This window comes from Misgurnus anguillicaudatus, chromosome 17 (genome assembly GCF_027580225.2).
Source record: "Misgurnus anguillicaudatus chromosome 17, ASM2758022v2, whole genome shotgun sequence".
In the NCBI taxonomy this organism is placed as follows: Eukaryota; Metazoa; Chordata; class Actinopteri; order Cypriniformes; family Cobitidae; genus Misgurnus; species Misgurnus anguillicaudatus.
Window position 1 is genome coordinate 34023418 of NC_073353.2, and position 13382 is coordinate 34036799.

At 36.5% G+C, this 13382-nt stretch overlaps 1 protein-coding gene across 8 annotated transcripts in view; it reads left to right on the forward strand.

Moving 5' to 3' along the window:
* gulp1a (GULP PTB domain containing engulfment adaptor 1a) overlaps positions 1-13382 on the forward strand; it is a 97506-nt gene that overhangs the window by 51354 nt on the left and 32770 nt on the right. For 7 of the 8 annotated variants that reach the window (XM_055215012.2, XM_073854656.1, XM_073854653.1 and 4 more), the window contains exon 2: positions 11068-11147. In XM_055215012.2, the coding sequence (XP_055070987.1) occupies positions 11120-11147 (28 nt within the window). In that variant the 5' untranslated portion in view covers positions 11068-11119. Of the gene's footprint in view, positions 1-1616; positions 1788-11067; positions 11148-13382 lie in introns of those variants that run through there. The other variant, XM_073854654.1, reaches the window with a different exon arrangement.

The window sequence follows — 13382 nt, forward strand, 5'->3', positions numbered from 1 at the left end:
TTACAGAACAGCTAGTACGTTAGCTTAGCATACCATCAAAACACGACAAACAAAAGCATTTATAATAAAACTCACATTATAACATCAAAAGTCGAGTGCTTAAACAATCATGCGTGATCTGATGTGGCTTTGGATCATAAAATAAGACCGAAAATAAACAATTTTATGCTATTTATGCTGTTAGCTTAGCATAGCATTATAATATATAGTACTGTTATGAAAATACCAGACATAGCGTTAAAAATACAGACAAACCATATATAATCTTAATCGTGTTTATTGTCTCCATGGTTTTAAAACATCAAAACATCTTTATTTGCATGTTATTATAAAAACAGCGATCGCTCGTTGCAGGTCACTGTTCAAGTTCACGTCTGACTGACAGCTGCTGCTGAGCTCTGACGTCTTATTCTTTCTATGAAAGTTTCATATGAGACTTTCTGACTTTAGCGCCCTCCGGCTTAACGTATGAATGAAACAAACTGAGTGTGAATTACTGCAGACTCAAACTTGCTCATATGGCCATGTTTGGAATAAAAATGGGTGAAATATTACCCCCCCAGCAGAAATTTGAAGTAAACATATAAAATTGAAGTAATATTTCTCCAAATATGCATACTTTGAATTAAAAGCCCCGATGGATGTTGTTTTATCGAGTGCTTTCATGACGATCACGGAGGAGTATTTTTATCAATGAGTGCGGCTGAGGGTTATATTTCAAATTAAAGGTATGTACCGTTTTTTATTTTCATAACTCCTGACAAAAATGAAGAAATTACTGTCACTAGGATTTTCAGATTAAAATAAAGGTCAAAAACTAAATCTTAAGTCAAAACACTTTTTAATGATGTATAGTTGTTTAATGTAAGTACATTTAAACTAACAGTAATTTAAATTATGTAAATAAATAGCTCTTCAGTACATCCACGCCCTCGCGCAGGTTATCAAGTTTTAAAGAACTATTACTGACAATGATGCATAATACTTTAATTTTTATATACAGAAAATAAAGCTTATTTTAGGACCAAAAAGATTGTGAACATTTTCATGATAATTATTCAGATTTCCACCTTAAATTCTTATTGCCACAATGCATTCAGTGCATTAAAATGATGTTGTATTCTCATAAACGAAATGGGAAAAATATGTATTTGCATTATTTGATACGTCATGGTAATGCTTTTAATTTAAGCTGTTTTAATTGTGCAAAAAATGTAATGAGAATAATCGTAAAAAATAATGGCGATAGTAAAAAGTTACCCTAATGCATTACATTTGAGGTATAAAATATGTTTAACTGTCCTAAAAAAATCTCAAATAACACAAAAACTCCTAATGGTCCAAGAAATATGCTTATTCATATTTGCTTTTTGGGATGAGGGTGAAAAATGACCAGGACATTTCTGTTTACAGTATAAAGAGACCGTATCCAAAATCATAAACGGTAATAAGTAGGACAAATAAACACGTCATATTTCTATCATTCTGTTTCTTTTCCTCTTCCTCCTTTCAAAAGGTTTAGTGTCACTCAGGCGACACTTCAAACCCAGCACCCCTCTCACTTCAGGATTGCACATAAACCCCATCTGGTCCACAGCTGAAAGCTATTAAGCCCTGCTAGAACTTCCTCCTTAGTTTCCCAGTTTGCGTGAAAGCGTACAAGTCTCCCGGCTTGCTTTTTACCTATCTTTCCGTACTAGTCGTACATCGCTTTTCACCGGCCCTCCAGTCCGCTTCACTTTGGCAGAAGTCACTGTTTGGTGTTCTGGAATCTACTCTCATTATTGGTAAGAATGTTGGTCTTTTTTATGCAGAGGGGTCTGACAGAAAGGGCAGGGGTGTTTGGAGCAGAGCTCTGGGCTCTGTGCACAATAACAACTGATCCATGTAAGGAATGCAGAGTTGCATGAAAAAACTTTGTTTTATTGTGTTTGCTATGCGAGTTCGGCCAGATGGATTCTATAGGAAACAAAGGATTTGTTTGATTCTGTGTTCCTCTCTGGAGTTATGATGGGATGGTGAAGCATGTTGTTGTTGTTGTAAATGCTGGCTGAGTTGGCGCAGATATGATTTGTATCTGTGGAATTCTCATCAGCTTTGAAGAGCCTTAACTTTTGTTTTTATGGCCGCAGATGTTTGGTGGGTTACATTTTTCTGCCTCATCCTTAACCCCTGCATTCTTGTCTTACATTTTGTGCCTTTAAGCATTTGGAAATGTAGTATTTTTGAGTAATGTCAAACAATTACTCTAGTCAGCATTAGAAGTGGATCAAAATGTTGGTTAAAGTTGTCCTACAAGACAAGAACTTTTTAAAACTTTTATAAAAGATTTTGATCCATTTTAAATGTTGACTAGTATATTATTAAAAAGTAAATCACTGTTTTTAACTCATTCCCCACCAGCCTTTTTTTAAAAGTTGCCCGCCAGAATTTTTTTGTGATTTTTAACAAAAGTTAACAAAAAACTTCCAGGAAAATTTTCTTCTATAAATATATAAACATACAAATATATCAAATGAAAGAACAGATCCCCTGCTTTCAAACAAACAGTAAACAAACAAACAAAACAGGAAAAACATTTTATCCTATTCCTATCCATATCTATATCTATTTTTTTCTTAAATTTTTTTAGCAAAAAACTGAAATAATTGCATTTTTTCTTTGTTCAGAGATCAGATTCAGAATGATTATCAAAACATAAACACAGTGTAAAATTAATAAAAATGTTTTGCGTCAGTTTTTTTATAACTTGGATAATCGCGGTATTACAGACTACCCTAAAAACTCACCAGGGACATGTTTTTTCATGCAAATCTTTTCTCTTAATTGACAAAAAGGAAAAGAGTTAAGATGAATATTTTCTTAAGGTAGAGATGTTAGAATTTGTAACTATATATCGGCAAATAATTGGTACATTATGAAAAAATCACTTCAATTGGAAACACCTCAAGTTTTTTTTACTTAAAATTTCACTTTAGGTGAAAATTTTAATTTGAAAAATATTTTTTTAGGTGTTACAATTTGAAGTATTTTTTAAGTTGATCCAACTTTTCACTGTTTACAGTCGATAAATGCACTTTTTCTCACTAGTGACTATCGGCTGATAGTTTAAAAACAGCTGACAGTCAATGGGCCCTATTTTAACCATCTAAGAGTAGGTCTAAAGCGCACACTCTAAAAGGGCGTGTCCGAATCCACTTTTGCAAATTTAATGATGGGAAAAATGGTTTGTGCGCCTAGCACACAGTCTAAAAGGGTTCATCCTATTCTCGTAATGAGAAATGGCGGTGTTTTTGGGCGTAACATGCAATAAACCAATGATAGTCTCATCTTCCATTCCCTTTTAAAGCCAGTTGTGCTCTCGCCATGCCGACTCCCTATTTAGATGGTGGAATTTGTAAACCAAAAAAGACCACCAGTTTAAGATTGATGTTAAAAATGGCGTTTTTATTTGTATTGAAATTGTTATTTTTTGTATTAAAACCTTTTTAAAGTTGTTTTCTTTCAGTCATGGAAGTAAAATTAGCAGGCTTTTAATTGCTGTAAATGTATGGATAGCCTACAGGATCAGTGTAATCTCAAAGAAAAATGTAAAAATAATGCAAGAAAAGATTTGTACTTTAAAATACTTTACTTGTAACAAACAGAAGATAAAAATTTACAAACGTCTGGAGAGACAAAACATTTTAGCACTCAGACAGCGCCGTGAGTGAAAAGCATTTACTTAAAAAAGGTTTTCATCTCACCATATCATTATCCACAGGTACAATGTCATCATATACAATAAATCCATGGGGTAGCTAAATATATATATATATTTTTAATAAGATGCAATATTTGCATTTGCAAAACATTTATTTACCAGGCTACAGGTGAAGCAGCTCTTTACGCCTTCTAACGTCTCGTAATCAGCCCTCATTTAGGTCCAAGAGACTCAATAATAATCTTTTACATTTAAATTCTTTTAATTTTTCATTTTTTAAAAATGTTTGTGTGCTGCTGTGCATCAATGTGTTTGTGATAAGCAAAGGCGTGTTGTCATCTCGTTTATAGGCGCATATTACTAACGCGCTCTTTAAATGACAAAACAATATTGCGCCATTGACTTTAGACTTTAGATCAGGTTTAGTTGGTCAATGGTGTAGTCTATTTTATTTGCCTCAAAATAGCAATGCGCAAACAATGCGCCTGAACACACCTCGTTTTCAGACCAGATTCAGAACACCCATAGGTGCAAAAATGGGTGCAAAAATGTATTTGCTATTTTAACAACGTGGCACTGAACGTTGAAAATGACACTGCCCTGGGCTGAAACTAGCAAAAAACACCGCCTTTGCGCCTCTCAATCAAGAGACAACAGGAAAATGCAATAAATTTGAGATCTGTGTATAGAAAATTTAAAGAAACATCACTAGTTTAATGTTCAATATTACTGGTCATTATATGAATAAATAACTTTCAGAAAATCTTATCTTCAGAATTTATATATTTAATTGTATTGAATTGTGATTTTTTTCATCAACTCACGAACCACTGTAAGTGGTTTGTAAACCCTATTTTGGGAAACCGTGCTGTAGCCGAACAAAATAGTTTTCTTAGATTTTCTTAGAGTGGCTATTACATTTTTTTTCCTGAAACTCTTGGTTGTAGCTTTCGTTTTTTCAGAGCATATTTGTAACAACATTTACAGTAGTCAATTACATAAACTAAAACAGGTTTTTCAGTTTCCCCTTAAGACATTTTTTCATTTAACCCACCATCAGAAGAGACCTTGACAACCTCAAAAATGTACAGAACTGGGGGATCGTAGACGCCCCACCCAGTTGTTAAAATTTTCTGCTGGGTTCTCAGACATACCCATTAAAGTTCACATTGAGGACCCTTTTTTTAAGCAGAACATTGCGAATCAGCATAAAGAAAAGTCTCGACTATTCCCTTGTGAGAAAACTGACCTATAAGGAAGTGGAAAAAAGCAGAACAAACACAGCTGCCATTAGCAAGGCAGACATCACGGCCAGGTGTTTGCCCAGGTGGGACTGGCCAACATAATACAGTATAGCTCAGCAGAATAACTGGACATCATGCCCAAGTTTATTTTCATTCTTAGTTGAATGTTGTTTTAAGCAACACGTGATACACTCAGCTATGAGGTGGTTTTCATGTGCACATGCGTTAATAGGTGAAAGATTGAATTCAATATGAATGTAAAATATTTCTAGTTCAGTTTTCGCAGTCGGTCGGCAGAGGTGACCACGTGATGGCACCTGCTCAGTCAGAGATGACCGCTGTCCTTGTACATGGCTCGTTTTTGACAGCTCAATTGCCCGTGAATATAAACAGAAGTGCCATGTCTTTGACATTCTGTTTAGGCCGTTTGCTCTCACACTTGGCAGTTCCTTAACTGTCAGTCTGGCATGCCGATGTCTATTTGCATTGCACTTTTGGGGCCCTACAAAACTAAAATGCGCCTTTTTACCTCATGTTTGATGTTTTCATTGCAATTTTATATGAATTATGTCATGTGTTTTGCTAACTTACACGCACTGACACATTGTGAGTTAATTAAGCTGCAAAATGCCTCTTTATTTGATTTAAAAAAATGTTATTGAGCAAGTGCATAAAACATCATTGTTTAACTTGTCTACTAAACTTACCCTGATTCATAAAGGTATCAACCTATTCTCCAACCCATACGATTGCTTTGGTTGTTTGTCCATTTTACCAGATACGACCAATAGATGCATTTACTAAATTAGCGCCTCTACCGGCAGCAGGTGAAACTTAATATATATTTTTTGGGGTACAATTTTGCTATGATGACATGTACTGGGATAAGATTGGTCAATTTAAACCACCAGTATTAATTGTATTTTATTACACATTACTGTGGGTTCACACCAGCCACGTTTGAGGCGTCAAATTCGCGTCTACCGCGTTTGCCGCTTGAACATTTTGAGTTTACTCGCTTCATTCACTCATAAAAGCCGCTTGTGAAATTCTAGTCATCGAGACATTCACGCGGAAATTCGCATCATGGGAGGGGCTTCTGTGACTCTGCTCGCTTCTTGTAATCACATCACTACTAGAGCAAGCTCCTGATTGGTTAACGTGGTGCAATTTTCGGCAAAGTTCAAATATTTTAACTCGCGCGTTTCCTGCGGCAATGCTCAATTTGTGCTATTTGCACGAACTAGACGAATGGAATCGCGTCTACCCCGCTAAACGCCTCATTCAAGCCGCGAGACCTTTCAGACGCGCGCCAACGCGTCTTTATATTGACTTAACATTGAAATCACTCGTCCTTGACGCCTCTACCGCGGCTGGTCTGAATGCATTCATAGCATTACACTATTCAGGCATTTAGGCCGAATATTATAACGTACCCATTTATTTATTATATTATATAAAGATAGCATACAAAACTGTCAAAACTTTTTAAAAAATTAACTTTAAATATTCCACGTGTTCCGAGGTCAAACGATCGATTTATTTGAAGAAAACATGCAAAAGTGATGAGAATCCACTGTAAATATCAGATCCGGTGTACACTGATTCAAAAACTGTCGCCAGAAGAAGCAATGATATGTCATCTATGATTGTGAAAAGGCATTGGCTCTCGTGTGTCTCGTGACCAATTGCATCATTCTGTTAGCTAAGAATGTGAAGCGCTATTGGCTCTTGTGATTGACTATGTCATGCTGGTTTATGTTTGAATGAGATCTAACTGTGTGTTTTGACCACAGAGTTCTTCATATAAAGTAATCGTATGGCTTCAGTTCGCAAGGTTTGCAACGCGAATGGTTTGTAATACTTTTATACTGTTTTATTCAGTAAATACCTGCGACTGTACTTTTACTTGCGTGTTGTGTTTTATATGGTTGAGAAGTGGTTGGGTTTAGGTTAAGGGTGAGGGTGGGGTTAGATGCTCCAAAATATCTTTAAAACCATAAATGTTTATGAAACCGTTTCAACAATAGGTTGTATAAGCTACTGCTGCTAGAGGACACTAATCCCTTAATACATCACTTTATGTCGTAATAAGGTGCTTGCACAAATGACCTATGAGGTCATTATTTTTGGAGGACAGTCTCCCCTACTGAAAAATCCAGCTAAGACCAGCATACTGTAAGCTGGTGAGCTGGTTTTAGCTGGTCTCCCAGCTTGGTTTTAGCTGGTTAGCTGGTGTAGAAAGCTGGTTTTGCTGCTGTAGCAAGCTGGTCTAGCTGTGTTTTGGTCACTTTTTAAGCTGGTCTAGCTGGACTTAGCTGGTCAAGCTGGAAGGCCAGCTGATCCGCCAGCATGACCAGCTTTGTCAAGCTTTGAGGACCAGCGTAAACCAGCTAGTGCCACCTTAAGCCAGCTAAAACCAGATACCAGCTTATGATGGTCTTAGCTGGATTTTTCAGTAGGGTCGTAAGTTAGTAATAAAGATTTATAATTAGAACTGTCGGGACGATTTCACAGATATGTTTAGTTTGACTTTAACCCATGTAGAAAACAAGTACCATGCCCTTGTATGTTTCAAACAGAGATGACGGTTGGAGAGGCAAAAGTTACACATCTTTAAGTAAGACAAACCACAAAGTTAAGTGTTGTTATGTGTGAATTTTGTAAATCTGTGTATTTTGCATGCATATGAACTTTCAGTGGTAGATTCGGCAAAATTGCACACTGCCTGTGCATTATTTTGCAGAGCTTTGATGAATTATAAGTGGATCTGAGGTGATTTTACAGTAGCTCACTTGTCACAACACATTTGTGAATACAAAGAGATGCTATTGCAAGCAGTCTGTGCATGGCTGGATAGGCTGACTCAAAGCAAGTACAGTATGTTGATAAGATATTGTCTTCATGCAGAAAGGGAGTAATGGTTTGGCTCTTGGTGTATTTTTGTCAAGGCTTAAATCACATTCTTCCACAATATGTCATGCTCATATTATGATTTACTATTTCCTTCCGGTGACAGATCACACCCTTCTCATGAAAACAAGATCGTGGCCATCACTTTTTACACGTTTGTTTTGCAAGATGGTTTGCAGAAGAGCCCATCTAGGGGTGGGCAATAAATCTCCTACGATTCTCATGCGTATCTCATCAGTTTACTACACAGAGCCGTATTTTACAGAGAAGCTCGGCAAAAGCGCATACATTATCTGAGGCGATTTGTCCACGATTATGAACGCAATTTTACTTCTCGGTGAAATACGGCTCTGTGTAGTGAATGCCGCTTCATTTGAAAGCAGGTGATGGCGATTTACTACTAATCACGAAACCAGCTTTTCTGATGAGATGCACATGATCATCTCAGGCGATTTATCTCCCACCCCTATGCCCATCCAAAACTTTTTTCTCACGTAGATGTAGAATTAAAGTTTAATGTTTTCTCTCAGTACAGCACATAATCGTTTTTAAACCTAATGCTTGTATGGACCACAGCTGCAGTACGGATGTGATTTTATCCATCAGAAATGGATTGGATCAATAAATTTACGTTTACGAATTTTGGCAGAGGCTTTTATCCATAGGAACTTGAAGTGCATGCAAGGTACACATTTTATTAGTACGTTGTCCCCCGGGATCAAATTCACAACCTTTTGCGCTACTAACACAATGCTCTACCAATTAAGCTACAGAAACTTGGTTGCAAAGTTATTATTAGAAGCTCAAGTTATAAAAAAAACAAAGCATTTTTATTATTTGCAATAATATGCATCAGTGAATCCTGCACAATAAGACCAAAAGCATGCATAAAGTAAATGAGGCCATTTTGATTCTGTCGATTTGATATTGACTTTCTCTAAAGGGCTTTGCTTTAATGAAAAGTGATAAAGGGTAGGTGTTTTTGTTTCGGAAACATCAGTGGAACCGATAATGCGCACATAGTCCCTGTGGGGAGGTCTCGCGCTTGATCTCCTTTCTCTTCTTTCATCATCCATCCGTTGCTGCTTGTCGTCTGCTTTTCTTCTGTTGTAATAATTCTGCCCATTGGGGTGAACCTTAGATTAGCTTGTGTCATTGCTTGTGTAAGTGATTGGCTAAGCTTCTCCCTTGATGTGTGACATTTGCCTGAAAGGGAGGCATGAGAACTAGCAGTAAAGGAAAGTCTTATAAGACGACTTTTCTTGTTTTTCTGTAGTACCTTGTTTAACATCACTGTTGCTGTCTTTAGGGGGAAGATTACAAGACAACTGCATTTTGTATTCTTGAAAATGCAAAGTTTGAAAGATGGGTTTCAAAGTGCATGTTTTCGATAACTGTAATTGTGATAATTGTAATGTCATGCACATGTGTTAATTCAGTTTGTATGCATGTGCGAGTATAACAAAAATGTCAATAGCGGCCTGCAGGACTGTAAATGAAGAGTTTGGTTCCAAAACGCAATAAATGCCATTTTTTTTTAAAAAAAATAGTTACCACCAAAATCTGTATCTGGTCAGTATAAAAAATAAGTTCTTAATTTTACACAAAATCCGATATCCGCAGTGTTATTCTGTCATCTTTTCTCCCTTTTTTCCAAACCGCGACAAACACCGGTCCTCCTTCTCTGCAGAATGCAATAAATCCGTTCAACAAATCACAGCGCACCATTCAACGCATTGTAAACAATAATGGCGGCGCTTTGAATACACACAGAATCCTGGTTTTCCTCATCAACTTTGTACTTCGTAATCAACAAACAAACAAAAACAAAATAATACTTTTGATGGCATTGATAAACCTGTGATGGTTTTCTGTGGTGGGGAAGCCATCAAAATCGAATAATTTACGTGAGGGGCACTCGGGCAAAGGAAAAATGCCGGCTGCTGCTTGTTCTCACACGACAGATCAAACTTCTGTCATGCTAACACATTGACCCCAGAGGATCTTATTATTAAAACTTTCCATTATTTTACTCCAAGTCAACGAAAATCGAGCAGGACCAAAACATTTTAAAGCAGATCACTGTCAAAAAAGTATAGCAACGACGTCCCAAGGATGATAACAGCAATGACAGTGTTCTTAATATGACAAAGTAAGTGTTTTCATTAATGCCATTAATGTTTATTTTTTTAAATCAGTTTATACCACTAGTCAAGTAAATTGATATAACATGGCAAAAATGAATGCACATTTATATATTGATTCAATAGATTTATAGAATAAAAAAAAAAACTTGTCATGGACTTATTGCATTTTGCTAAAAAAAATAATAATCAGTTTTTATAATAAATCTTTGAAAATTAAATTATGGATTTGAATTTTTAATGTTATTACAACCTAAAGATGCTGTGTGAAAGTTTGTAACAGAAAATAGTGGTTTTCATCTTGTCACTTTCTTAGTATAGAAAACCCATTTTTACCAAAATTAGTCAAAATGGATTTATTGCGTTTTGGAAACAAACTCTTCATATATTCTACAATAAAGTTTACAAAATGTTGAAGTTTTATAGTTCAGGGTCACTTACATCAATGTCTATCTTAACAAAGCTGCGTAATGCAAAGTCTTGATTGTTTGTATTTATCGAAATTTGAAGAATGTGCTCAGGTGCATAGTGATTCTTTACAAGGTAACATCGCCATCTACTGGCCTGGCACATGTAATACAGCATATTTAGTTGTCTTTGTGAATCCGTGTAGATGCATATCTTTTTGACAGCGTTGTCATGTGTATGTAAACTTTTCAAGAAGCAGAAGAACTTTATAAAAAGGTCCGCCAAAAATGAGATAACAACGTTAACTGAATACTCTCATATTATCCATTCATCAAATACGCTTCGAATCCGCTCAATCCCAACCTCAGGGCATTCAGAAACATGGGGTTGTTGGCAGAATACATTAAGAGCCTGATAAAAAAGGTATTTTACAAGAAAAATTGTCACAGACGGGTTTTTCATCTGAGCTCTTCGTATATTTTTGTTACTTATAACAAAATGAAATTGCTTAACTTAATTTGATAAGTTATAGCAATTCATCACTAGTCAAACTTTGCACAGCCAATTTGATTATATGCAATTTTGCATGCGTTCACTGTGTGATTATAGGTAAAGGCAGCTGAGTAAATGTCCTTATTGGCTTTCATCCTATCAGGTAGAGGTGGCACATTCCAGGAAATCGCAGCTGAGACGGAGCGTTTTCCAGCATGAACCGGGCATTTAACAGGAAAAAAGGTATGTGTGGTGTGCCTTTTCTCTCATTTAGCTCTAACAACTAACGTTAAATACAAAACTATTTAAACTCCTTGGCCCCTGTTTACATTTTGCATTACCATGCCATCGCTGTGACCTGATGAAGCAGATCAGATTATCATTAAATGAGGTGCATTTAAAATTGTCCATGTAGAGTAGTTTGTGTATCCAAATAATTGATTGCATCTCTTTTCCCGCACAAACTCATGGCGCCAACCTTTCAGTATAACAGCAGGGTTTCTTTTAAAACCTTTCGGGATAAACAGAAAATGGGGCATTTGGTTTGGGTGACATCAACCTGTCAATCAAGATGACTCGATTGCATTTAAATTACACTGGTGTCCATGTGCATCTCTGGACTGCCTTGGGATCAGAGCAAGCAGATCAGAATGCTAGTAACGTTTATTTTAACATTATTTTATTGCTTATGTGGTATACGTCCAGTTACACATTATAAACAAAGCCGTTCTCCTTGTTTCTCTCCTTTGATCTTCTCTTCTTCCATCATTTCTGAGTGTCTGGAATCAGACACCCTTGTCTGACTCCAATGTGGTGTTGTTTGTAGCAGCTGTGTGTGTTTATCACCACCTGTCTGGTCCGTCTTTCCAAACTGAATTAATGGATTTTTTGATGTGATAAACCCTATTGGCCAGTCCTTGCTCCCAGATGGCAGGGAATGTGCCGGTTACATTTCTGTGTTGAAAACTGTCTAGCTTGCTTTGAAGTTTAAAAACGTAATCGCAAATTGTGCCCATAGCTTTCGATTTCTTAGCCCTTGACCGACATGATGATGTATGAGATGAGTGTATCAGATCTGAATTATATATTTATTTGATTTTATTAAGAGGTTAGACATAACCAACTCTTCTGTTGTTGTGGCCATGAGATATTTCCCTTCACTGCCTAGCACGGATGTTCCTGCGGCCGTAAGCTCCTCTATTTTGGCTTTGTTGAGCCATTGAGAACACAAGTAGCCCATTTGGCTGAAGGACAACATTAAATTCATCCACTGACACAAACTCTCTATCCAGGCCACTTATGAACAGTACTGACATTTACCAAAGACAGTAATCATTTTATGACCAGTCATTCATTAACCGGCATGATGATACAAAAGATCCACAGAAAGGTCTGACTAATGCTGTGTTCAAATTGGTTATAGCGAATTATCAATGTAAGGTACTGTTATGTTTCTTATTAGCTCATAAATATTTAAACGGCCTTTTTTTAATGTTTTTTTAATTTTAATGGTTCATATAATGCATAGCCCAATGAACTATAAAATGAAAATTGGTCTGGAAGTTAAAAGGTTATTTAACACTACTACTATGTGCAGTTAAAATAAGTTTTTTAGCTAATGTGTGACAATTTGCATGACAGTGGGAACACCAGAAACCACATGGAATCTGATAATTTTAATTTTGATTTGAGACGCTTTCATATGTGGTCCTGAATCAGACACAGGTTGGATGTTTTGCAATGTGACATCAGTCTGATCAGTCATATCGGAATACAACTTTTACGTCATTCTCTAGATCGATATGCATCACAATTGCGGAATTATGCACAAACAGCTGGTTTGCAAAACTGCATAAAGACATAAAATTTAAAGGGATAGTTCACTCAAAAACTAAAATAATGTCATTAATGACTCACCCTCATGTCGTTCCAAACTCGTAAGACCTGCGTTCAGTTTAAGATGTTTTAGATTTAGTCCAAGAGCTTGTTGACCCTTCATTGAAAATCGACATATGGTATACTGTCCATGTCCAGAAAGGTAATAAAACATCATCAAATAGTCCATGTGACATCAGTGGGTAAGTTAGAATGTGTTAAAACATCGAAAATACATTTTGGTACATTATTAATACTTTATTCAGCATTGTCTTCTCTTCAGCGTCTGTTGTGAAGCGCATGCGCGAGACTAAAGTCACGTGACTGCAGTGACTCGGATGACATTAGTGGTGTAACGGATCGCAGTTGACCCACGGTTCGGCTCGCATGTGATACGCGGATTAATACGCAAATTTAAATAGGGAAAGTTTATAATTTGTAAGTGTTTCAAAGGTTTGCAAATGTTAACATTCAAGTGATTTTAAACAGTTTAACTGCAAAAAGGCGCTAAAGTGAGCAGTTTACTTTACGCACAAACGCACGTGCGGTTGAATGCGTCCGGTCCAGCTTGAGTCAGACGTAATCATCTTAAAGATCAGAACT